At 43.8% G+C, this 27,276-nt stretch overlaps 1 protein-coding gene across 2 annotated transcripts in view; it reads right to left on the reverse strand.

Annotated features, from left to right (window-relative positions):
- Positions 1-27,276, reverse strand: part of zeb2b (zinc finger E-box binding homeobox 2b) — a 94,162-nt gene that overhangs the window by 19,113 nt on the left and 47,773 nt on the right. The window contains exons 1-2 of one of the 2 annotated variants that reach the window (XM_053314671.1): positions 18,628-18,677; positions 3,366-3,617 (exon numbers count right to left, since the gene is read on the reverse strand). In XM_053314671.1, the coding sequence (XP_053170646.1) occupies positions 3,366-3,617; positions 18,628-18,655 (280 nt within the window). In that variant the 5' untranslated portion in view covers positions 18,656-18,677. Of the gene's footprint in view, positions 1-3,365; positions 3,618-18,627; positions 18,678-27,276 lie in introns of those variants that run through there. The other variant, XM_053314670.1, reaches the window with a different exon arrangement.

Consider the following 27,276-nt stretch of genomic DNA (forward strand, 5'->3'; position numbering starts at 1 on the left):
TTCATTCAAATGGGACAAAGTGGCATTGTGGTGAGTTGGGTGCCTGGTCGTTCTATAGTAAGAAAAGCCACTAATGTTGCAGCTGTGGAGCCTCCTATAGACACAGGATTGGACAGGAAATGGCCTGTTTTCAGGGGGCTTTTATCTCTTTATATAAGATCTAAAATGTCTAAAAAACATCAAAATGACACAAACACTGCAAAAAACATGAAGAAAAGTCGGGTTCTGATTCCTGTTGGCGTCATATATGCCACAAATATGCGCCTATTCTTGACTATGGAAAGCATTTTGGATGAAACTGTCCACTAAATGCTGGAAAAGTATGTTATGTCAGCAGTAAATCACGTAAGACCTGAGGCGGTAAGGTACACACCTCCTAGAAGAGCGATGTTGAGGTTTCAGAGTCGAGTCCGGACCCAGGAGGAGTCCAGAATACCTTGGCCTGACTGTAATTCCACCTATTTTCATAGCAGCGCTGATGCTGTTTATTGTGAAAACATTCCTATTTTTATGGCCGGTCGCCGCAGTCGCAGCCGCTTTAAAGTTCTGCCTTTGTGCCTTTAGCCTCATTTATCCTGAATCTGTCATGTTTGACTAACACGTACAATAGGTTAAACCAAACAACATTTGATTGAGGCAGGTTTTTGCAACATAATGCCATTTTTAATATTTTTAGACAGAAGTTGTCAATAGCAGATATTGTGAGTGTCATTTTGCAGCCAAATAAAAAAATTAGGAAAAAAACAAAACAAAAAAAGAAACAGTGTTCGCCCCTGATTTTTATTCTTGGCAGGGCAAAACGCTTGTGAAACACTGCACTTATTCAAAAACATGGGAAACTCCTGGATGCAGTAGGTGTTTAAATGACAAATTAATTACACCAAACTTGATAAATGTGCAACGAAAACAAAAACTGCTGTTTTATCGAAGACAGACGGCCGAATTTGGCAAAGCTATCCTAAAACAAGGCGTCTTGAAGAAGATGGAGCAAACGTAATCTGTAATTCAGTAAACATGGAGGAGACACACAAAAAATAAAAAATAAAAAAAAATAATTTCTACATCTTGACATTGCTGCAATATTAAGTCAGAAATCTTCCCCAACACCCCAGAGAAAAGTTGAAAAAGGGCAAAGGCAGAACGCAGGTGATTTATTTGAAAATGTCTGTCAGTGATAATGATGTCATGCTTTCCAGCACATCGCGTCCAGCCTCGCTGTGGGATGAAGGAATGTCAAGGACAACGCCAGACACAAGACTCTGATTGTGCCCTGGAATCAGAAGAGGCTCGGCGATAAACTTTTTTTTTTTTTTTTTTACTAGTTTTCTTTCTTACATGCATTCATTACATCTGAAGAAAACAACTCCACTGCTCTAATGTCTAAGCATCCCAATACATTGAAATGCTGCATAGTGTCTCTTTAAGGTGACATTATTTTGGGTGCTTTTCCTGCCAATTCCCAAACATTTATAAAAAACCTACATTCCCTCACACTTCCAAAGACCTGTGTGAAAACTCTTGATAGGGGAGTGCGGACCAAATCAGTGGAAGGAGAGAGGAGGGAGGAGGAGGAGAGGTGGGGGGGGGGGGGGGGGGGGGCTGCTAACTTATCTCAGACCTAAGTTATGTGCTGAGGTATCACTGTAGACACTTAGGCACCGAGAAAGAGAGAGAGAGAAAAAAAAAAAAAAAAAACAGGCTGGGAAACACAGCACCCGCAAGATTGGGAAAGAGACTCCCAAACGCTCTAATGAACTTGACTTGCTCTCCGAAATATGTCAGACACTTTATCACACAAGAAACATATTATCTGGGAATTGCAACATAGTTGAATTACAGACATTATGGCACCGCAGGTCTTTATCAAATAAACAATTACCGTATGCAACGACAGCTTGTTTATCCTTTATCTTGATTTATTTACCAAACTGTCTTTTCTTTCCTCCTTCCCTTAAGGAGCCAGCATGAGCAGTTATTTAGGAGCAGCAAATGTTGATACCCCCACTAAATTTTTTTTTCCACCCCTAATAAATGTGCAATTTTCCCCCATATTAAAATTTAAGACTGCTGAATGTTCCTCCGTTTTTCGGCACCGTGCACAGCTAGTTCATTAGCAGAAATGAATAGCGAAGCCCAGCTCATTTAAATGGGCTGTCTTACATGACTTCTCGCCCTACTCTGTTCCTGTCACATGCTTCCAAGAATCATTGACTCTTATTATACATGTAAATGGCTATCATAAAAATAAAAATTTCATTTAAGATTGTTAATGACTTTTTTGCAGCAGTCTGGCTTCCTTTAATGATTATACCCTGCCCCCTAATTAAAAGTATTTATCTTTCAAGCATCCGTGACTGAGGCTGCTGCAAACGGAGTTGCTCAACAAAAGACCATAAGTCAGTCAAGTTTGGGAAGGTTTCACCTGCCTGGGATTGAAGGAGCGTGTTATAGGGAGGATATGGGATTGTTGGAATAGCATAAACACTGATACAGTTTGGGTAAAAGCTTCCATCTCAGAAACATTACATCCTACAGTACCAACCCACATTCTCACCTCCTTCATTTTTCCTGCAGCTCACAGGCTTTTTACTCTGTGAGGTTATACGTTACTGTAAATATTTTTTGTTGTTTGGCTCAGAGCAGGACTTTGTCTAAGTAGGAACCAAATGGTCTCCGTCGCTCGCTGCAGAAACTGTTTATCGTGTCTGTCTGCCGAGGGAGCATCATCAGTGCTCCGCCGTCAGACCTGGCTCAAGCAGTGTTTGCTCAGCGCTTCGTAGGGTTTGTTTAAGTCTACTTGGGCACCAGATGGGTGGGGTTTACGCCATAAGATGACACCACGAGTGGCAGGATGTGCACACATTTGCAATAAAGTATCCGAAAAATCAGCTTAGTGGTAGTTTTTATGACTGACGGCTCACCTGAAACCCCACACATCTGCTAAATCTGATACAACAGAAGTGGCAAGAAGGATTTCTGAGCCTGTGAAGCTTTAAAAATGAATAAATAATAAGTAGTTTGATTAAATTTTTGTCTTTTGCTTAGTAAAAGTATATCTCGTGTATAGAGGATATTTCATTTTGGAACATAACTGGCCTCTGTGTCGTTTAAGAAAACCCGATTGCAGATCTGGTTTCAAAGAAACATTACAAACATTACTTGGAGGCAGAAATAACCTCAGTGGGTGGAACCACAGGTCTTCAAGCCAAAACTTTGACTGAAGCCCAGTGAAAAAGACAAATATGATGGAAAGAAGAAAAAAAAAAAAGAAGTTTGCCATATAGCCAACTTGGTGGTTTTGAAATCTGTTGTACTCCAACTCCTCCCATTGAGGTTTAACCCGACCAATGATTGCAGACACTCACCAGTACCATCCACAGAGGCACTCAGCATGTCATTGTCGGGCCAGATATGCTCCACGCCGCTGTCCCGCATCTCGTCGTCTTCCTCCTCCTTGGTCAGCAGGCCGTGGCTCTCGGCGCGCGGCGAGGCCTCCGGGTTGGTGAGGCTAGCCGGGCTGCCGGTGCCGTTGATCAGAGGGTCTTCCTCGGACACGGGCAGCTTGTCTTCCTCTTCGGTCTCTGAACCTGTCTCCACCACATTCTCGTAGTTCAGAGCTGTGTCAGAAAGGGAGACAAAAGGGAAGGAGCAGGCTGATGAGTAAAGGGGAGTTTTGGATTGCAAAGAAATGATGCTGTGTACATGTTATATATATAACCAAGGGATGGGATGGGGTGGAGTCAGTTTACCAGCTGTTTTAGCCCAGTAATAACACTCATGATCAACTATTGATACTAATATTATCAAGAAAAATCACCATTTCATCAAGAACTTGTTAGTCAATCCCCTTTATTATACATTTCTGAACTTTTTGACCCATCTACTTGTCATGTTATTGATCATTAACTGGATTTTTTTACTATCTTGGCACTTCAATACAAAAGTGTCAGCTAAGTGATTAAAGTCTAAACATAAATGACAGACGAAGCTGAAAGGAGGTTTTTGGAAATTGAGGTTTATTCCCTGATTAAAAAGGTCATCCCACATCACTGCAGGTCCAAGGCGTAGGCGCTTCTTTCTTTCTTTCTTTCTTTCTGTTTTCTTTTTTTTTTTTTTGTGGGTTACACCCCAATTACAGCATCCGCGACTGGAATTTGTGACTGAACCACAGCGGTGGGCAGACAGCTGTCGAGGAGATGCGAGCCAAAATAGCCACTAATTTTCAGTCCTGCTCACATGCTTGGGATGCCAACGAGCTGCACCTTTCAGGACGGCTCTGCTCTGGAGCATTGCCGTCACGTTTGAGATGCTCCGCATAGCACGTACAATATTACAAATGTTGTTGCTATGCATACAAAAGGCTTAACCTATAGTAATTTAGATTATTCATAGTGTGTACCCCTCGGATGTCTTTGCATTTGCATTGCCAGTGAACCATGAACATAAATATAAATGTTTTCTAACATATGAAAATATAAAGACACGACAGGGCCTCCAGACCTATTGAGTACACACATAGAGGATAGGCTGACATATATACCCCACACACACACACACACACACACACATGTACACACAGTCGAAACTCCAGAGCAGCATCAGGAGGGCCCGCCCGGCTCCACAACACTCAGGTCCCAGACATATGCCTGGTTCTCTTAAAATAGACGGCCTGTAAATAAGGGCTGTGAACTCAATCAAAGGTGGCTTGCGTGCAAATTAGTCACCACCATCGGCAGGTTTTCTCAGTGCGTACTCGCCGCAGCGTAAATCATGGCAGAAAAAAAAAAAAAACAGGACGTCAGAAGACTTATTGTCGGGAGCGCAGATGGGGCGCTAAGGCGAGCCAGAAGCATGGCATCACACGAGGACACACCTCATTGGCAGCTTGCGCAAGAATGTTTTGCGGTGAGAGCCAATCATGGGAGGGCCCTGAAATAGTGAAGAGGTGGAGGCTTTTTAAAATGTGCTTAAGTTGAATTTATGTTTCTGGGTAATAAAAAAAGCTGCAGCGAGCTCATAAGTCAGCAGAGTCTTTTGGTGAAATCCAACAGATTTATATCTAATAGCTTTGAGATGTCATGTCATGTTTTACTAATTGTACATAAAGAGTGTAAAATATACAAAACGCCTTACATTGTGACCTCTTTAAGGAATCAACAAGCTTATTATGGTGATTTCTGGGCCGTGTTATATATCGACTCAGGCCTGAGAGCGTCCCTGCCTCTTGAACCTTCCCCAGAATCAAGAGCGTCAACAAGATGAAGTCCATGCATGACATTTCTGAAGACATTATACATATCAAAAGATAAGCCTCCCCACATCCCCTCCTAACACGTCTCCCTACGATTGACTGGTCCGCACTTGCCTTCAGCGAACAACTGCACAACAGGTGCAAATTAAAATGAAAACAGGGCTTTCAAACGTGGGAGGGGAGGTATGGGAGAGGAGGAGGGCGGCGGGCGGGCAGGCAGACGGGAGGAGGAGGAGGAGGAGGAGGAGGGTGGGAGTGCGGTGACCTGCCTCGAATACCAATCGACGGAGGAAACAAAACCTTTTCAAGAGGTGTGATCACAAGGGTTTAGGCAAGTTCAGACTCAGTAATGCTCCTTGGAGATGACAAAAAAGGCAACCGAGGCTCAGGAGTGGAGAGAGAGGAGAGAGAGAGAGACGTTAGGAATTCTTGGGTGGTCCACATCTACCTTGGTACAACTGATATTGGGCCTTCGCTTGAAATGTTATATCTATATATATATTTTGGAAAAGAAGAAGTTTCCACCTTGAGGGAATAACGCTCAAACGTCCGCTGCTTTAAAAAAAAAAGCTCGTCAAACTTACGAATCCGACTCCAAAAGTATAATTTTAGACTTCACCTCTCCGTGCCCCGTCAACCCCACGAGGTTTTGAACTTTTCTCAGCAATGTCCCATCAGCTCTCTGTCCCCCCCAAACTTCCACAGGAGGAGGAGGAGGAGGAGGAGGAGGAGGGGGTACTGGTAGAACAAAAGGCCAAGAGGCTTGGGAAGCTATCAACCCGTCACTGTGAACCTGATCTCTGGATGCAGATTCAATGACGGTCGAGTTGGGGCCGGCTGAATGAAATTATCTAAGGCTGGACAGGTTTTAAAGGGGCTATTCTTCCCTAATAAAAGGAGTGAGGGAGCTTCTTTTTGTTTAGCAACACATCCACCGCGGCAACGCACACCGTCCTGACTTCAAAAACTTCCCACATAAGCAACAAGGGGAACGCAACATTATAAAAAAAAAAAAAAAAAAAAGCTTTCATTTATTTTCTGAACTGTTTTCCACCTCCTGCTGTTTATCGTGACGTCCTCAACTTTTTCTGAACATATTTAAACATGTGTGTGTGTGTGTGTGGGGGGCGTTGAACTTGTCTCTGAAGAAGCTACAGTAAGTACACCCCCCCCTCCTCCTCCCTCCTCCACCTCCTCCTCCACCTCCACCCCAAGAACGTCAGCTGTCTCCTCGATGTATACCTACCAAGAAGAGCTGAAAAATGACAGCGGGGCGCTCATCAAGTCAAACGCGTAGTATTAACGTGGAGAAAGCCGCCATTGTTTAGGTGCCACCGCTGACAAGAGCCTCTCCCTCTCCGAACACGAAGCATCTATTGGTATTGTGTCAACGCAACAAAGTAATTCTAACCTACTAATATTTCGCAGGCAGTTATTTCGCACCCCCCCCCCACCCTCCTCGTCCTCCCTCCCTCCCCTCCCTCACCCTCCTTCTCTAAAAAACCTCGCTCTTAATCAGTCTTTTGTGTTTGCAGAGGAGAGAAAAAGACAAAGATAATGTTTACTTCTCCCCTCTCTCCTTTTTTTTTTTTTACCTTAAGTGTCACTCTTAACAAAAGCAATCACGCTTGACGTTTTACAAAGTGTTGCTACCTGTTTGATATTGCTTTCTCCTCTCTTCTTTTTTTTACTTCTACTCCCCCGTTTAAGGTAAATAAAAGAAGCTTCTTTGACTTGAGTTTTGCAGATAATTAAAATGACAACATGTAACAGCGCAATTCTTGTTTAATATCGGGTTTTAAACTATCTGACATAACCCTTTCACAGGCCTGGCATTATTCTGTCACTCAGTAAAAAAAAAAAAAAAAAAAGTACAGAGAGGAGAGGAATATTGTATATTGATTAGGATGGTTAGGAGCATCAGCGGTGACAGCCAGAGAGAGAGGAGAAGGGAGAAGAAGAGAAGCGAAAAAAGGGAGAGAGTCTTATTAAAAACTCATCATTTCTTTGATGAAGATAAATAAAAAGAAGAAGAAGAAGAAGAGACAATAACACAGGCGATACTTCAGCTGTGACAGTTGTATTCTGTTCGCTACTGAGAATTAATTTAATGCCGGTAAACAAACTCCAAATCTAAAATGATTGTATTTACAAAGCGGGCAGGTTTGACAGTGAACGAATGGCTCCAGAGATAAAAAAAACAAAAAAAACACCTTCTAATCGACCCAACTGATAACTCACTTAACGTGTGTGTGTGTGTGTGTGTGTGTGTGTGTGTGTTTGTTTGACAGTAGTTGTTAGGACCACATGCTGCAAATTCAAAGACGATAAGCAAAGTCACTCGGAGGAACAGGCGGAGGAACAAACTTGCTGCCTTTGATGTTGACCCTGGTGCATCTGTTTGCCTAAAAAACTATGTATGAATGTATGAATGTATGGCATGTGTGTGTGTGTGTGTGGTATTTCTTTCAAGTTGAGGGTGCGTGACATCTAATAAAATGTCAGAAAATGAGCTGGAGTCTTTTTTCTGATATGAGGTTTTAGGTGTTGACGGCTTTATTGAGTGAAATCTTGCACAAGTTGCACCATTTTCCAACAAAGGATGGTTGATATTTGGCCAAAGTAATTTTCTGGTACTTTATGTGCATCTTTAAAACTTAATAAAGCAAGAAAGGGTCACACTGTGCTTGTCTCTGTTGGAGAAAAGTTAAATTTCTTCCATTTTAGCAAAGCATTTTAACTTAATTTCCCTCCTACAGCTGTGAAAATCCGAGTTCAGAGGTGCTACACCTGCACTCTGCAGAGGAAAAGCATTTCACAACGCTAACAGGTATAATCACATTTATTTAACGATCCCAAAGTAGCCGTCCAGTGCCCAGAGGAGGCTGCACTAAAAGCCCTTTCCTGCTCAGAGTCTCAGAGCCACAGAGAGAGAGAGAGAAAGAAAGAGAGAAAGAAAGAGAGCTGTTTCTGTTTCGGCAGGCCAACAGCAGAGGTGATGGCTGCGGGGAAAATGACTCCCACCCACGTTCGCGCTCTCACGCTAACCCCGGCTGACTTTTTTAGTCGAGTGTCGAGGCTTAGCTCCAGGTGACACACTCGGCCTCCTACGCCGATAATGAGCCAGGACATTCTCCCTATTGGACGATAACTGCTCACGCTCGCTCCCTGTCTCATGAATGTGAGCCAAGCGGATCACCTGGATGGCTGCGAGGGAGATGGGGAAGCAGGAGGGCTCGGTTAGTCTGTGTGTGTGTGTGTGTGTGTGTGTGTGTGTAGGAGGGCATTAAGGTGGAAGCGAGGTCGCTGCCTTGTGGCTACAGCCAGCGGTAGTGGATTCTCGTGATGACCTTTTGTCTGCCATTGTTCCTGTCTGCAACAGTTTAAGCACTTCCTCGGGTAAGTCTTACTTTTGTCTGATGGAAATCTAGAGGAAGACAGTTTTCGGGAATAATTAACTCATTTGTTATTTAATTTTCCTATTCCACCATTATTATATTATTACCAACCCTGGATTTGCCCTCAGAAGTAACTCCAAACATCGAAATCATTGATTGACAAAGAAATATGACATACATATCTATTTTAAAGATACTAACAGCTTCTTTTGTGTTGACTTCAACCACAAGAGGCTGATTGACTAAATGTCTCCCACGTTCAAAATATTGAATCCTCAGGTAATGATTTTCCTTCAAAACGTTGCCGCACTGGAGCCATTTGGAAAACGAGCTCAAACCACCACCCGAGTTACGCCAGACAAAAGAATAAAGCAGACATGTTTGGATATTTTGTGCTATCTTGTCTCGGGTATAATGGTGCGATCGAGCACAAGGGGCAAATCAGGGCCAAGTCGGTGAAAGGACGGTGGCAGAGGGCAAACAAAAGCTCTGAAAAGAGACAGAGAGAGAGAGAGTGAGAGTGAGGGGTGAGGGCCAGAGAGGAGGGGAGGGGGGGCGACTTGGGAGAGACGATGAATGGTGAAAACTCAGTGAAGTGTAAACGCAACCTGGGAGTGTGTGTGTGTGTCTGTCTGGCCAGTGTGTGTGTGTCTATATAGAGAGAAAGGGGGGGGAGGGGTGTTACTGAAAAGTGGAGTGAGTGTGTTTTTTGACTGATATGTGTTGTTGAAGACGACACAGAGTGAAACTGAAGGTGCTTTTTGACTTTTTAAAAGGCAACTTTGACAAACTTTTAAAGGGCAAATGAACAGAAAACTTAAGTGGAGAACTATTTGTGAGCTTCATTAAAAGGGGAGAGTCCAGATTATTTAACCTTAATAAGTCTAGAAACCAAAAAAAACCAACATGAATCATTAATAGCAGTTAAATGAAAATATGCCAAATAAACAAATTGCCTCAACCTGTAAATTTAAACTCCTTCTAGCTGCACCAGTAGAGTAAACAGCCAGTTAATTCAACATTAAGTAAGTGGAGTCACTAATGCCAACCAACTGGTATCAAATATTGCGATGTTTTCATGCCAAAAACAACCATCAAAACTGGGAAGAAATCAGTTTCCTCCATGAATTTGATTTTCATTACACTAAAACTCCCATTTAAACCTATTTAAAGACACTTTTTGGTCACATTAGACTAAGATAAAATGTGTTTCTAATTCCCATACAGGCCAATATTAGTGATTGGAAGGTTTATGTGCATAATTAAGTGTTTCTGACTATTCTAGGCAGTAAATGTGGGGCGCATCATCCAGAAAACATCTTTTTTTTTTGGTACTGTGCGACTGTTGAAAAGTCATGAGATCATATTTGTGGCTGTCCGTTGCATCCATTGCATCATCTTCTGAAACCAGCGGCCTACATATTTTAAAATGCTTAAAGCAGCGTGGACATAAAAAAGAATATCGGATCGTTTCGGGGTTTTTTCGACGAGAGAAAGAGAGAGGGGAAAGTTTCCAACATGTTGTCACACACACACTAATACACACACACACACACACACACAGCCGTCAAATCGCCGCTGGGTTTTGTCCGTGAGGAGACCCTCGCAGCAGCACTGACTCTAATTCAATTAAAGTCCCATTTATTTGCCGAGGAGGCCCGAGCAACAGGCTGGGGAGGGAGCGAGAGGCAGAGAAAGCTTCAAGGTTTGCTCAACAGCTCAGAGGTCCCACCTTTGCTGGGTCCTGCATGGATTCACCATCTGTGCCCCCCCCCACACCCCCCCCTCCCTCCTCTTCTCCTCCTCCCCCAGTTCACACATGTTCCTGCCTCCAACAAATGTTCGAAGTAAACCTCCCCTCCCTTCTTCCCCTCTCCTCCTCCTCCTCCTCCTCGTCACACAAGCCAAAGAAGAAGAATAAAAAAGACACACAAAAGCTTCCCCTGGCTGCCCTCAGGACTCCCAGGCCAGGAGAGTGGGAGGGAGAATTCAGAGAAGGAGAACAGAGGAGGGAAAGGTTGGTGGGGAAGAGGAGGAAGGGGGGAGGAACTCTGTGTGTGTGTATGGATGGGGTTAGAGGGTAAGGGAGTAGAGGAGGAGGGGAGGGGGGGTGACAGAATATATATTTTTTTATCCCAGCCCAGGTGAGCTTCCCCTTCGCCTCCTGATGTTACCCTGACACACGTCAAGCAAACGGGAGGAAGAAGAAGGGGGGAAAAAAACGGTTAAAATTAGAAAATTTAATTTATTTGATAATTTCCCAGAATAATTAGAGTTAATATGGGTTAATTAATATGCAAATCTCTCAGCAGATGTTCGGCAGCGAGGCTGCGCACGGCTGAGGAAAAACAGCCCCCTTCTACTTTCTCCTGCCTGGTTTTGGCTGTCAGTTATTGGGCCGTAATTACTGTAACTAACCAAATACACACACACACACACACACACACACACACATAGAAAAAAAAAAAAGAAGAGAAAACGTTTGGTGGGTGAACTGCTTCCAGTTTTGGAGTCGTCGCAGGCAAAGCGGTGCTTCTCACACACATAAAGGGAGACCATCGCTAATTTCCCCTCGACTATAAAGGCCTCTTTTTATTCTCCAGAGCTGAATGAATGCAGCGAGTACTTTAAACTATTAGAAATTTGCTGTGCTTTGTGTGTTTTGCGCCGACGTATAAATGTAAATTGTAAAGAAGACGCAGCAGCAGCAGCAGAAAAGACTGAGGGAGTGTGTGAGTGCTGTGACAAGAGCACCTGCATGTCAATATGGAGGAGAAAACACAGCTAATAAAGCAGCTGTGTGGAATCTGTCGTGCCTACAAATAAAGGGGAACGGACACGTGTTTACATGTGTGTTTGCAGCTGAATATTCATGCCATAAACACACATTAATAAGAAAGAAGTACATTTGAAGAAGGAATGTAACGTTTCCGCCAGTGAGAAATTGGTAAATTGTGTCAAAAAGAAGTCGTTTGTTTGCAATAACACTGAAAATAAGACTCATTTGAGGTTTTTATGAATGTTATAAAGCTAATTCCACCCAAATATGAACATAATATTTTCTTCATCTTCAACCACGCTTTGTTTCTTCCCTTTTTTTTAATTCTCCATATTAATGACAATATCCATTAACTGCTTCGTTGATCAATAGAAAATTAATCAACAAGCATTTTAATGAATATTTTAAGCAATAACGTCAAACTATCACTAGTTTTAAACATTTACCCGCTTTTAAAATGTGGATATTTGCTTCTTCTCTCTGTTTTATGTCATTGTAATTTGAATATCTTTGAATTTTGGAGCTTTGGCGAGATGAAACAAGCCATTTTAAGATGTGACTTTGATGTTTTATTAGTATTTTCTGTCATTTTATACACTAAACAATCTATCAGCTGATCCAAAACAGAGCCAGGAGATGAGAAGATAATGAAAATAATCACTAGTTGCAGCCCTAGGATGAAATATTCCTCTCCTCTTGTTTGTATTCCTTGTGGGAGGAGGGACGGGTTACGTTTAATAGAAAGATTTAATTCATGAATTCTTCCCTGGGGAGGGAGAAAAATATAAGAGCCTATCTCAGGGTGCTTTGCCAGGGTTCTCCTGTGGTCAGCTCTCTCCAATAATAATGCGTTTCCGATAGCAGCGAGTGTGTGTGAGTGAGTGTGTGTGCGTGTGTGCGTGCCAAAAGCTGAGACTGTTATCTAAATCGTTCCTCTTTCTCTACAGCTCAGAGTCTCTCTCTCTCTCACTCTTTCTCTCTCTCTCTCTCTCTCTCTCTCTCTTCGTTTTCCACTCCTCCTCCTGCCCAGTCTCAAAGGGACACCGTGGCTCAATGCCATGAGTCCACGCCCCGGCCTACACACACACACACACACACACACACACACACACAAACACACCTACATGTAGGACGTGGAGGCAACATGTATTCATAAAAATAGGCGCATTGACACACACATGACGAAACGGCACGCAGAACATTTGTATAAATAGAAACACACGCTTTCACACACGTCAAAAACACACTCATGAATATGGTATAGATATATATAAAAGGACACACACACACACACACACATACACACACACACACATACACTCAGGTGGTGGAATCTGCTGACACGGCTTGGGATCAGGTTAGATTTTGGGGCGGCAGTAGAGGGAGGGGAGGGGGCGCCAAATTGATAGTCACAGCCCTCTGTTATCAGGTCTGACTGTATAATATGGAACCTGGCTTCGTGTGTGTGTGTGTGTGTGTGTGTGTGTGTGTGTGTATTCATGTGTATGTGTGTATGAAGGCCCCATGAGAGCCGGTGTGGCCTTGCAGTACTTTGTGCACAGCGCCACTGTGATAACACATCTGCTTTGGGTTCATCTGTTTATGAATCACTCTTATCTGCTCTGGAAGTGCTACACCACTCCTGTGTGTGTGTGTGTGGAAGTGTGTGTGTGTGTGTGTGTGTGTGGGAATGTACCTCAGTGTGTGTTTCTCTGTATGTTTGTGTCATTTTGAGTGTTTACAAGAGAGGAAAAGAGGGAGACGAGGAGGAGGAGAAGAAGTGGAGGAGCCACTTTGAAGACAGATACTAATCATACCTGAATTCATTTAGAGTCTTTTCTCTAATCTAAAGCAGCCTCAGTAGAGTTTACACACACCTGATGACTAAAAGATGAAGTATTACAGACATTTATGAAGTCATATTTCAAGGATAACAACTTTTGAAACCTAACTTTTATCCATGTTTTGGAAAATTAAGTTCTTTAATCAGATATTTCTCAGAACGTTTTGCAAACAAAAAGGGTTCAAACATGCAAATAAGGAGTCAAAAAGCACCCACATGTTTGTAGGACAGGTGCTTTGACATCTTTTTTTTCCCCTTTTGCAACTTATGAGAAGAAAACACTTTCCCTCGCAGCACTAGAGAGGTAAAAAAGCAGCTATTCTTCATCCCTGACGGCCCCCACGTGCCTCGTTTTAATAAAAAAGAATCTATAAAAATAAATTACTTGCACTAAGTATATGCAAATTCAAATGTAAGCAATCATTGCAAAATTAATTTTGCCAGAACTGATTAAAAGCTTTAATAAATCTATATACAGTATTGCACCAATCTGATATTGTAAATTTATTACGCTCCCTGTAAGATTAATTAGAAAGCTACGGTAACATATTGCACTGCCAGGCCAGATTACTGTACTTTTTTGTTAATAACAGTTAAGCAGAACCTGAGCTGTAATTACCGGCTAACAGAAGCTTTTGATGCTGATTTCCTTCACCGGGAGGAGAGAGAGAGAGAGAGAATGAGATCGAGCCGGTAAAAGAAAAAAAAAGAAACAAATGAAGGCTTCTTTACACAAATGCATCTATTTTGGAAAAAAGAAAAAAAAGAAAGAAAGAAAAAAGAATTAATCACTGCTTGAAGTTCATCTTTTAATATGGCTAAAATCCAGAGAGCTGGATGATTTTCATTTTGAGGAACTGAGGAATCGTAATGTATCCTCAATTAGTGGGTTGAGCAAGGCATCAACACTGCCAGGTTAAAGGGGGTTTAATTCCTAAAAAACTATTAATACACTCAAACTGCATTAACATCAAAGCCCCTAAAAGGAGAAGTTTTTTTTTTTATCCCCACCTTCCACCTTTATCTGTCAACACTGTTGCAGTTACAGAGACATCAGGGAGGTTTAACAGGCATTCATCCCAGACTCCTTTTTTCACTTTCTTTCTTTTTTTTTAAATTTTTTACCTCAGACGCCAAAACTGTTGAGCTGGCCGCCGAAAAAACAAACGGTTTGATCTGACCAAGGTTGTTTTGCATTCTTGTCCGCGGTGACAAGGCCATGGCCGCGTTTATCTCAGCAAAAACAGCACCTGCACATTAAACTGCCAAAAAAAAAAACTCCCCAACAACCCGACAAACTCCTCAAAAGCAGCACTTTGGATATATTCCTGTGACATGTGTGGTTATTATGTTGCTTCGTGATAAGAAGAAGCTAAAGTTTCTTTTTCCCCCCGTCTCTCTTTTTAAACACAATAGTAATAAAACTTCTTGAACTGAGGCTGACAATGACCAGAAAAAAAACAGGGGAGAGTGAGACCTCTCGCTGTCATAAAACTCTGCCAGTCACCAGCTGTTTAAAGGTCGATCAATGTGTGTGTGTGTGTGTGTGTGTGTGTGTTCAGGGGGGGGATGGAGAGGGGGTGGGGGGGGGGAGTCAAGCAGGGACCTCAGATGGACTAAAGAGATCAGACAGGATGAACCAGGGAGGTGGGGGTGGTGTGTATGTGTGTGTTTTGGGGAAAGGGAGAGAGAGAGAGAGGGGGGGGGGGGGGGGGGGGGGGGTTTGGTCCAGGTGAGGGGCCACAGGAGGGTGAGGAGGGGGTTTGAGGAGGGTTGAGTCCTCTTCTTCCTCTCTGGTCCGAGCCAATCTGGGGGCCCGGGGCCTCATTCACATGGTAATGAGAGTGTAAAATCACATCTGTTACCCCCACCGACACACACACACACACACACACATGCACACACACACACACACACACATACACACACACACACACACACAGCAGATCTTTGCCACCTGAATAGCATCCCCACCAGGTATCAAACAAGCACCAGGAAATGGGGTGTGTGTGTGTGTGTATGTGTGTGTGTGTGCCTCATCCCCAGCAGGCAACCGGCAAACGGAGCTCTCCAATCACTAAATTACACACACACACACACACACACACACACACACACATACACACACACACACACTTTGGAGAGGTGGCCTGGGCCCTCACAGAGAGGGAGAGCCCTCTGGAGAAAGGAGACTCTCTCTGACACTGTTACCAACTTCCCAATTAGCTGCCAGCCAGCCAGAGGGGAGGGGGGGGGAGGTTGGAGGGGTATAGAGGGGGGGGGGGGGGGGGAAGGGGGAGGGAGGACAGACAGGGGGCATAGCTTATTGTCACGGCAACGACCTGAGCGTCCATAACCATCTCTTGGATTTAGAAGCTCCCCCCCTCCGCCTCCCATATAGGTATATTTCAATCAAATCTCAACAGCCACTAGAGTATCATTAACACCAAAACACCTCGCCATAGTGCCCTTGAGCAAGCACCTTTATATATATATGTGGTATTACTGTATTATTTAATATGTTAAAGCAAATATCTCATTTATTGCTGAGAGCTACATGAGAAAAGAAAAAAGAATAGAAGGTATTTTAAGGATACCAACAAACACTGTATTGACTCTTGTCTCAATTGATTTTTGTTCGTATTCCTGATTGCGATCACCTACTATAAAGGCGGTATTTTGAACATGACCTTATTTACCACTACATTTATGCCTCTCTGTGTGTGTGCGTGTGTGTGTGCATGTATGTGTGTGTTAGACAGCGCTAGCGGCAAGGTACGCCAGGTGTAAGAAGCAGCGAGATGACACAACTTAACCTCTCTCTCAATCTCGGTAAACGGCGCAAACAGGCAGCGCTGCAGTCGGAGGCCCCTGAGCCCATGACTTATACATGACGTGGGTGGGAGTAAACAGGAGCAGACCGAGGCATTTTGTTTCCTTTCTTCCCCTCATGTTGCCAGTTTTTCCATTTTTTTCCCATATTTTTGATGTTGTACCTGTTACATAGCGAGAAAATAAGGTTGTAACGAGGTGCTGATCACTGGAAGTTGGCTTAAAAGTAGACAAAAAAAGTGTCACACACTCTGCTTTTCTCTTATTTAGATGACATTTCAACCCTAAGGCGACTTTTTTTTCATACCTGTCTTTCTTATCTAGCCGCAGGAGGGCGAAAACTACACTTTTAATTACATGGTGGGAGTTGAGGTTGGAAACAGCAGGAGGAGGAGAGAGAGAAAGAAGGTGGAGGGGAGGTGGTGGGGAGGGGAGGGGGGGGGGGGTGTTGGGGTGAGCTGATACCTAGAGGTCTTTCACATACTGAGCTACACCTTAATAAGAAAGCTGGTAAGTTCAAAACAGCAGCCGCCCTCCATGTTTAAAGGTGCAACCCTTAATATGGCCATTTATTAGATGAAAAAGCAGCGCCTAACTTTACATTTTTTCTCATTGAAGCCAGAGCTAGTGTAAAATAATTGGCTTAAATTCCAGCAAATGATGAGATATAAAGTAAAGTAATAATAAAGGTCAGAGTCATTCCAACCACTCTTAATGATGTTTGAGTGAAAAATGCTCAGAAAAAGGGAAAATCTGAAAACAATTTCTGGCTATTTTCTAATTAAGTTGTGTAAAAGGGATCGAATTGATGCTCTTATAACCAGAATGACTTCAAGTGGGCAACAGCTACCACTATGAAGGAATAAAGACTAATTAGGTATCGGCGCTCGACCGCACACATGTGACCTTTTGATGCTTTTGTGCACGTTTATTTGGAGGTATTGTATTTTTGGAGTACGCCGTTATAGTACTTATGCATGCTCACTATTACTGAAATTTGCAAGATAATTAACCTGCTCAACTCAAATTTCATATGTATGTATGTATGTATGTATCGTGTATATGTATGTATGTATATATATATGTGTGGCTTTACATAATTGAGTAACTCTCTTTGCATGATGTGAATGGTTGCAACACATGCACACACACACACACACACACACACACACACTCACACACACTCTCTCTCTAGTCTCCATATACTGTAAGTAAAAAGGAAATTTTGATCTAAGGCTTTTTCCCCCCACCTACCCTTGGGTTCTGCCTCCCCGTGTTTCTGTCAATCCTCTCCTTTTTTTGATCAGTGGCTTGAAAGAGTCGAGCATGTGTGAGTGCTCAGGTACCTGGGGTATGCCGAGGTGCTAATTAGCTCGGCAGGATAATTGATGTGTAGATTACACCGTTGAACAAATGCTCTGACTTGTTTGTTCTTCGCACTTCTCAGCCGCTGCGCGAGGAAAAGGAGCAGAAGAAAAAGAAAAAAAAACTCTCCTCTGTAGCACCTCCCACCCCCACCTCTCTACCCCCTTTTTACCTCAGCCCTAATGAACAATTTACCTGGCTTGTAAAGGAGGTGGTTAAGCCTGCCAAGGCAGAGGGAAAACAAAGAGGGGGTTGCACTGGAGTTCATTTCCCACAGGTGGAACTACTGTCTCCTGTGCTTCAAGACCTGCCTCTACTCCCTGGTGCTAGCGAGCCTGGCTGTGGAAGAAGAGTATGTGTATATACGCTTTGCCAAACCCTGAAGGAGAGGATGGCGAGCATACATAATTCCAAAAGGGAAACAATTTTCAAAATGAAAGAGCATGCCATTAAGAGCGCCGGTAGGCTTCCATTGTTCTGCCCCCCCCTTCTCCTCTTTCTCCTATAATGCTATTTCCTCCATCTTTTGTCTTTGGGACGCTATTATTAGCCAAGCACGCACGCGAATAACCTCCCCCTCCCGCCCGCGTCCGTTCAATAGGGTTTGAATTTGCTCATTAACAGCTAAGAATCCGCAAACACATTCGCCGGAGCTTTTGCTACTGCTAATAAACTAATCATGCCCTCTCGTCTAATTGGGAAATAGAATGAGGGGAGGAATGAGAGCTTCGCCTGAGGATTTTAGGGAGCCGGGGTTTCTATCGCGCTGGCAAAGGAGTGGAAGTGGAGCCCATTAGCAGGACAGATGTAGAGGCAAAAGGTGAACGGCTGAGACGTCGGCTCCTTGCCACGCTGCTGGACCGCCCGTAATCTGTCACCCGCACTAGTTTACAAGTTAAACACATTATTGTGCTTATTGAGTCTCATTTCTAGGATGCATGGCGCTGGCTGCTTTGCTTTTTTTTTCTTCTCTCCCTCGTGGAGCGCTTGCAAACCTGCCAGGGCACTGTCACTGCATGCATGCTATTACCATTTCCTTAGCAGTCCTGATTAGTCAGGCAGGCAGGCAGGCAGGCAGGCAGGCAGGCAGGCATGGCAGTGAGAGAGCCGAAAAAAAGAAAAATACAAGTGTTAAGCCAACATATAAAGTCTTATATACTCATTGTTTCTTGATACTCCCAACCCATCTTTCAGAAATCTCGTCTCTGCGGCTCGAGAAGCTCCCAAATGGCTTCACAGGTCTCCAATTTTCACAGCTTCCGGAAGTCATATCACTGTTATTTTCCTGTGTAAAGGAGCGACTTGATTTGCACAGTGTAAATGAAAGGAAATGTGTTTTGTAAGACGTCCAATACTCCCTTTAACTCTGTGTTTACCGATGAATTAAAACCCACCAGGACATAGTTCAGCCATGAAAAATGCACTCAATACAACCTCCCTCAAGAACATCATTTTATTCTCTTGTTATTGTGTTAGTGGCCTTAGGCACCTCCAGTTTGCTATGTCGGAGTGATAAGGAAGAAAAAAGATGAGTTCTCCTTTTTTTAGATCAACCCTGAACTCCCTGGGACAGATTACCGTGTCATCGAAAACCTGGGGCGGCATGTTTGGACTACACCGGATTGGGAGTCTTGCTGACTAACTGGCAGTTTCCGTCGCCAACCTGATAACTCTCCTCCAACATCCCTCACCCGAGTCCAGCCAGCAACCCAGTCAGCCAAGCAAGCAAGCAGGCAGGCTGACTTTTTTTTTTTTTATGTTGTTTTTTTTTGTTTTTCCTCCCTGCCTTTTTCCTGTCGCCATCTCGGTATTTAATCTAACACCGGCAGGCGGCAAGCAGGGTTTACTTTTCCCCCCTCAAAGACAGCTTTGCGAGGCGGAGAAGGCAAAAGTGGGAGGAAGAGAGCCGAGCACTCAGGCGGGGAGGGACAGGGGAGTCGAGGCAAGGCACAGGAAACCTGGGCCAAGCGTCACTTTTAACAAAAGCCTTTCATCTTCCTCTCCGCTTTCCCCCAAGACAGTGCGCTTCCAGCCGAGGGATCCTTTTAAGTACATACCTGATAAGGAAACTTTTTTTCTTCCCTTTCGAGAGTGCATAAAGGAAAAGTATCCCCCTCCCACACACATATACACACACCCCAGCGCGGGTAAAATCCTCTCATCGCTTTGAACGCCAGATACTGTCCCTTTTATCCTCTGCAAACGGGTTTCCTATGGCTATTAACTGATTCAAAACAGGTAATTACGGCGAGCAAACAGAGACGCCGCGGATCAGAGTGAGCCGCTAAGGCCCACTCCACCTTTGCAATCAAACCAGGCGACATCTTAGCTCGCGAGTTAACAGAACAGAGGTATTCGAGGATCCATTTGCGGATAAACTGCACCTAATCCATTTTAGTCAGGAGTCGCTGTGGCAGGGCTGTGTGCGCGCCGGGGGAGGACCCACGGGATGTATCTGATGGAGAGGTCATAAATCACAGAGAAGAAGTTGAAAAAGTCGAGCTCCCACGGAGGGAGAGAGGTAGCAGACGGTGGGGTGGTGGTGGTGGTGGAGGGGCGAGGGGTAGGGGGGGTAATGGGAACGCCCCTCAGAGCAAAACAACCGAGGCTATCATCACCTTAGTTAAAATATCAGCAACCTCATGCCAGCGAGGGCGGGACCGACCAAACAATGCACCCTTCCCTGCGGTCGGAGAGCAGAAGGATTCATGCAGAACCTCTGATAGGTGGTTGGTTGTTACTGTGGGACAATTCCCTGAAGTGTAGTTAACATAGCATGAGCCAGTTGGTGGACATTTTTATCCAAAGCGCCATCACTGCATACATTTTTAGCATGGCTAATCCCAATGGGAGTTGAACTAGTAGCCTAGCAGTGTTAGCGGCTTGCTCATAGGGAATTGAACTCCTAACCCCTGGCTGAGTTAACGCTTGTTCTCCCATGCTTGCCATTTATATATATATTTAAATTTAGCTTCAGCTTCAGAGTAACCCTTTAAAAAGAGGTGCTGTCTCACATCCCCAAAAACATGTAAGTGAGTCAAATGACAGAGAAGAGTAAATCTTAAACCACCCAATCTCATGACCCAAGTAGTCCTTTTTCCTGCCATCTTCTCATCTGCACAGGAAGTAAATGGCGCCTCAGGGGAGCACTCACTCTTTCCTTCCTCGTCTCCCTTTTTCTTTTTTTTTTCTCCTTTCTTTTTTTTTTCTTTCTCCGCTGCTGTTTGTTGTTTCAGGTAATGAAAACAGAGCGGCTGACAGAGACATTTTCATGTTGTTTTCGTGACCTGGACGACATGCCAAAGCCTCCCGCAACGCTTGTTCAAGCCAGAGGTGAAGTTTGACAAGGTCCTTAAACATTCTCCCCCTTTCTCCTCTCTTCTTCTCTCTTCTCCTCCCTCCACTCAAATTTCGAAGCAAGCTGTTGCGTAAGAAACTCTGTATCTATGGTAATGGGCAGCTAATTGATCCCATGGGGTTTCCCTGGCATGGGGAGAACTTATTTACTCTTGCGACAGAGGGATATTTCAGCTCAGACATTTTTTTTCCCTCCTCTCAAGCCTTTCTCTAATGTGACTATAACTCTCAAATTCCCTTATCTGTACAGGGCACGGTAAGGTGCAAAAGGGGGCTGATGTCTACACATTTTCCCATTTGAGAAGCGTGTGTTCGTGGGGTGACAACCAGCCGCCCGTCGCACCACAGAGAGGAACCAATCAGGCTTTAACACCTTGACTCTTCTCTCCGAATGTGGCCGCCGCCGCTGAGCCGCTGAGCTGCTTCGCCCGCCTCGATGTCAGTGCTACAAATTGGCTTCCAACAGGAATCCAAGGTGCCAAAGAGCCATTAGACGGACAAAGGCTTGAAGTCTACCCAGGGATTAATGTGTCAAAATCCTTAGCCTGTGTGATACACAGGAATCAACCCTCTTCATTAAGGCTTGCTATAAAAGAACGAGTCAGATTTCCTCTCCTCCAACATCACTTCACCCCAGCGTGCACTCTGCTCTTACTACTTCTGCGTGTAAAGAGAAATTGAACTTTTTCATGGGTGTGAATGCTTGAAGCTCTCATTAGAAGAGGAGGTTTTGGCCGTCTCAGGTGCTTTTATCTAGTGTGAGCCTCCTCCATAAAATTACAGATCACAATTCACTCCAATTGAACGCTATAATTGCTGATTTGGAGCATAAAGCTGCCTATATTTGGGCTTTAATGGTCTAAGCTTTACAATACCTGTTCAAAATGTAGTCTTCATACATTTAAAATAGGTAGGTGTCAAAAAATAAGCTGTGTTGAACCTCTGAAATACAGTTATTCAATGTTTTAAAAGGGTCTAAGGTGACACTAGCAGCCAGAAAAAGCTCATCATGATGGAAAAGCATCAACAAAACACCTGCACCACTGGGCAACAACAGGCCAATTGTCAGTGAGACCCATCTCCAATTAAACAAAGTCGTAATCTGCCCCTGACAGAGCGGATTAGGCTTTGTCCTGGCGGGGGCTTGTAGGGGGAAGGGAGGAGGAGGAGGAGGAGGGATGAGGAAAGAGGAGGGGAGGGGGTTAACCACGGCTGGCGACTTCATTTCCTGCGAATACGCCCTTGCATCCTCCCCGTGGAGTTACCTGACTCAGCTCGGTTGTTAGGGGTCGGGGGGGGGGGGGCGCTGAGGCTCGGTCGGGGCGGCCCGACTGACCGGTCAAGTCCGGGAATGCTTGTAGGAATCAAATCCCGTCTCCGAGATAACAGATAATCATTTGTCACCCCGAGAAGCAATTCCCTCCAATCACCCGGGAAGAGAGCGCCACTTTATTCTGCGGTGCTGTCAGGATGGCAAGAAATTACATTCGGCCATGCTTTTTCACCCCCCCCCCGCCTCCCCTAACCCTCCGCCTTCACCCCAAATCTCTCTTGAGCCCCGTTTGGAACGACAGAACAACAGCTGACGACACTGGAAAACACCGTCTTTCAAAACCCCTCGAACACACACACAGACGTACAAGCTAGAGTTTTTCTATTCCGTTACACGTTGAGGATTGTTCCTTAAAAACATTTATTTCCTTCGTCTCCAACTCAAAACCAATCCTCCGAGAATGCCAGTTTTAACCCATATCCTCAAACTTAAAACCTCCGCCTTTCAAAAACCTTGAGAGGACATGTGGTCCAGAAATACAAGAACACATAATCACACAGGAGCTTTGGGGAAACTCTGGGAAAACACATGCTGCCAAATACATGCATGCAGGCCTGCAAAAGAACACACACACACACACACTCATACACACACACACACACACACACACACACACACACACACACACACACACACACACACACAATCGTTTTAGCCTGTCCGTGCAGCTGTTTCGTTTTGGGATTCCTCAAGTTGCTACACGGTGACACTCTCTCTTTGCTCGCTCTCTCTCTCTCTCTCTTTTTCAGTTCAACAATCATTTTAGATGAAGCTGCGTTCAACAGCCAAGCCTCAAAAAGCTAAAAAACTTCCTTGATAATGGGACTAGATTTACAGATGTGACACCCAAAACATCTGCGTAACACTGTTATCCAGCCTAGCACACATCACCGACTGAGATACACCAGCGTACATCGAGGCCTAGTTTTTGAACTTGAACTGCACCTTTTTTTTTTTTTTTTTTTTTGCAGCTGTACATGTCTCAACTTTAGTTTTCCCTTGAGAGAGGTAAACAGTCTATCACAATTACCTAGTGAACTTTAGCTCCGTCCCGTGTTTTGACATTTCTCTTGCTCGTGGCTCCCGTTCTTATTAAGCAAGAGCAGCCCTTTAGTCAGCAAAGAGGTTAGACCGGGTTTTTTTTTTTAACACTTTAGAGGTAAATAATTACACTGAAAAGCTCAAATCTATATCACGTTAATTTATGTAAAGAAATCGTTGCCGCAGGAGCCGAATGAAGCAAAAACAAAAAAGCAGTGGCAGTTCATAAGGTTTCATATTCGGAGTTAGCGGAGTGACTGGCTCTGGGACGGCTGCCCACACTGCATTGGCCATACTTAATTACATTATGCACGGCGTGGGGATATTCATAGCATACATGAGCAACGAATTAGAAGGAGAAAGAGACAATATTGCCAGTGTGGAGTATAGGACCTCTGACACCGAACCAATTTGGTGATTTATTTATTTAAAAAGAAGAAGAAGAAGAAGAAAAAAAAAGCACCGTCCTATTAGATTAGTGATGCTAAATTAACGACAATTTAGAAAGAGGAGAGGTAGCCCAACCTGAGAGGAGATCAGTGAGACGGTGGCGTCTGGGAGACACTAGCTTGTTGATGGCATAATGCTAAGTCTGTGTGTTGAAGATAAGAGTGCCATACAGTAGGCCCTAGGCCCAGTGCTGCGTGCGTGTGTGTGTGTGTGTGTGTATGTGTGTGTGTGTGTGTGTGCAGATGTGTCTTATGTGTCAGAGACTAAGGAGGAGGGGAGGATGTGTGTTTGTACACAGATATATATGACTGTGTGTGTGTGTGTGTGTGTGTGTGTGTGTGTGTGTGTGTTAGCGTGCAAGACAAATGAGAAAAGGTGCTTGACGGTGTGAAGCGACTTATCTCTCATTATGGGGGGGAACAGTGGATGAATAAGGCAGTCGATATAAGAGAGAAACAATTAGAAAGAAAGCATCCAGGACTGAGTGCACAGATTGCTGAGGTGTAGTTTTAGGTGTGTGTATGTGTGTGTGTGTGTATGTATGTGTGTGTGTGATAGATACGGAGAGAGAGAGAGAGAGAGGAGGGAAAGCGAGGCATCAAACGACCTTTGTTTATGTTGATGTGACAAAACCCCTGTAGGAAGTTGTAGAGGAAGTATTGTGACGTTATTATAAACCCGCTGAGGTAGTTTATTGTGGATTTTAGGAGGACTTGTTGGAACATCTCATGAACCGGTTCTCCATCAAACCGGGTTACAGGTTATATATCAAAGAAGCTGCTTAAGCTTTGACTTTGAAGAAGAGAAGAAAAAAAAAAAAGTGGAAAATTGATCATTTCAAGCCTACACACACACACACACACACACTTCAATTTTAAGGTAGTATTTGGAAAATGCTCTATCAATAAAAGGATGTAGCAATCACGGAAGAAAGAGAGGAGGGGAAGGGAAGGGAAGGGAAGGGCGGAGGAAGAAGAAAATGTCCACCTCTCAGAAATTCAAGAGTTTTTTTCCTCCTTTTTTTTTCACGCCTGCACAAATACCAAGGGAGACGTCTGATTTTTTTTTCCTCAGGTTTAACTGAATAATGTATGCATGCTTTCACTTGGGCATGATGAAGCAATTTTGGCCTTTACAACCTGCGAGTGCGGCGGCGGTGGGCTTCACTTCCTGCACCTTTGAATAATTCAAGGCGACCAGGTGGAGAGTCTCAGAATACTTTTTGCTGCTATCTGGAAGGTAACAGAGCTGGCTGGGGGTTCATATGAAACATTAAAATAAGGGTACAGATAAAGAGGAGAGGTATGTTATGCGTAAACAAAGAGGAGGTGGTGTGAAATTTGAATTTGAAGCAGGTTTTTAAAAAGATTTCAGGGATCACAAGGTCACCTAAATCATAATAAATACATAAAAAAATCAGATTTTTCTCTCTTTCTCCTCCTCCTATCCTCCTGCATGTTTTCACCTACATCTGAACATTCAGGTTCAGTCCGCCCGTCGCACTCTTTGCAAGTCACTCTGGATAAGAGTGTCAGCTAAATGGCTAAAATGTAAATGTAAAATGACAGGCCCTGGAGATCTCCCTGCCCTGGATGAGTGTGTGTGTGTGCACGTTTTCCATGGAGTTCAGGTTTGCCCTTGATAAAAGAGGAAAAAAAAAAAAAAAAAAGGGAAAAATATATTTGTGCCGAAGAGGAGAAAAATGAATAGAGGGATTTGGCGTCACAAAAAGTGTGTCTGACAGGTTGAAGGGCTGGAACCGTGAGCGAACGGACACCTTGGTGGGTTTCCTCAAGTGGCGGCTTCGGAGCAGATATGAAAGAGGAATATTTGATATAGGAGTGTTGCTCAGTTCAACATGGGATATGGAGCCTCTGCAGAAATAACAAACCCTAATTGAAGACTTTTGTTTCATAATGTGTGTGTTTTTTTTAAAGTAAACACCTCAGAAAATGAGCAATTACTAAAAAATGAGGGTTGTAAAAACGACTTTAACAGCCTGTATCCTCTGTAACTCAGAGATATAACATGTATTTATGGTGTCCCACCTTCTTGCTGCTTCTTGCTGACACTTAAATTTCCCTCTGGGATAAATAGACCCTGTATCTAGCAGAAGCCCTGCTGTTTTAACACGCAAACACACACTGAGCTATCTGAGAGAGAACGCAGGTACTAGTCCCTGCAGATCCTTCAAATTACTTCAAATCGATGCAGTAAAATAAAGCAAAATGCATAATAATGTGTTCGCTCTCTGGTGGGAGCACGGAGAAAAAAAACCCAGATAGACGAGGATAAAGAGGCAAAGGTTTCCCAGGCCATGCAACACTGTCGGTTTCTCTCAAACTCTCCAAACACCCCACGCTGCTCGCTCCTCTCGCTCCTCTCGCTTGCCCTCGGTGGCCAAACAAAGAGGAGGATGTTTGTCAGAAAAGTAACGAAAATCAATAAAAGCAAGACCCCACCACCAACCACCTGGCCAAGGGCTTGCAGTATTCATACATGCTGTTACGAATGCGGCTCCTTTTCCCTTCTAGGTTTTTCCTTCCTACGCTAGCCAGAGCAGAGAGGAGCAGGAAGGAGGAGGCCGGGGGGCCACACAGGAGGCCTGAGGAGCAGCTGGGCCGCTACCACAGTGTTGCCCGTGGGCTGGCTGCATTGCTCCGGTGTCGGGGCAGGAGGGCAAAAAGGCCACAGAGCAGTTGGACATTATTACCACCACTGCTGCTACTAACGGATACATTTTTGTGTATTTTAAGTATAGCAAAGTGAAAAATCCTTGTCTATTCTACCGTGTTTCCATATTTGGTGCTAAGCGGTCATTGCTGAGGTATTTTCAGCGGCTCTACATTTCCCTGAGATCACTTGGCAATCTGCAGTAATAGTGTGGGTGGAACTGTGTGAACTGCATCCTGCAAATGAAAAAGGTGGGTGAAGCGAATGAGAGTTTAGGGATGGTTTTTTGCTCAAATATCAAAACCAAATCAATCTTTTTCTTGAATTTCACTGAGGAATTATTCTGGCACATTCTGCGCCAAGTTTTTACAACGGCCATTTGTATTATCTAATATCTGCTTTGTTTTCTGTATGTAGAGTGTCCTTGGGTTATGTGAAAGCGGCTCAAACTGTAATTTATCATCATTATTATTATTATTATTAGATTATTACACTTGTTTCAAGGTTCAAGTAGGACATTTAACTGACAAAACAAATCTACATGAGCTTGTTTGTCTTTGAAACTAAAGCTAAATTAATGTTTTGTCATGGCTTTAAAAAAATGCTAGTTATTAATTGGCAGATTTATTTAGATTACGCAATATTATTCTTGTTTTTAAAGGGGCGTTTCTGTGTTTTTATACCACCATTCGCACCATTCTGACTCCAGATTTTGTTGAAAGTAAAAGCAGCTGAAGTTCATTCAAAAGATGAGCTAACCATGAACTTCTGGGTGTTCATTGCTTCTTTCTTTTTTTTTTTCTTTTTTTATTATAGCACTTTTCTTTTCTTCCTATGGATCTGATTTCCTCACCTCTCACTATCACAGGATCACACATGGTCACTCCAGGGAAACAGGAACTTCAGCATATTCCTCTCTGACATCATTTATGAGTCTCTTTGCATCAGCTGAAC

This window comes from Scomber japonicus, chromosome 24 (genome assembly GCF_027409825.1).
Source record: "Scomber japonicus isolate fScoJap1 chromosome 24, fScoJap1.pri, whole genome shotgun sequence".
Lineage (NCBI taxonomy): Eukaryota > Metazoa > Chordata > Actinopteri > Scombriformes > Scombridae > Scomber > Scomber japonicus.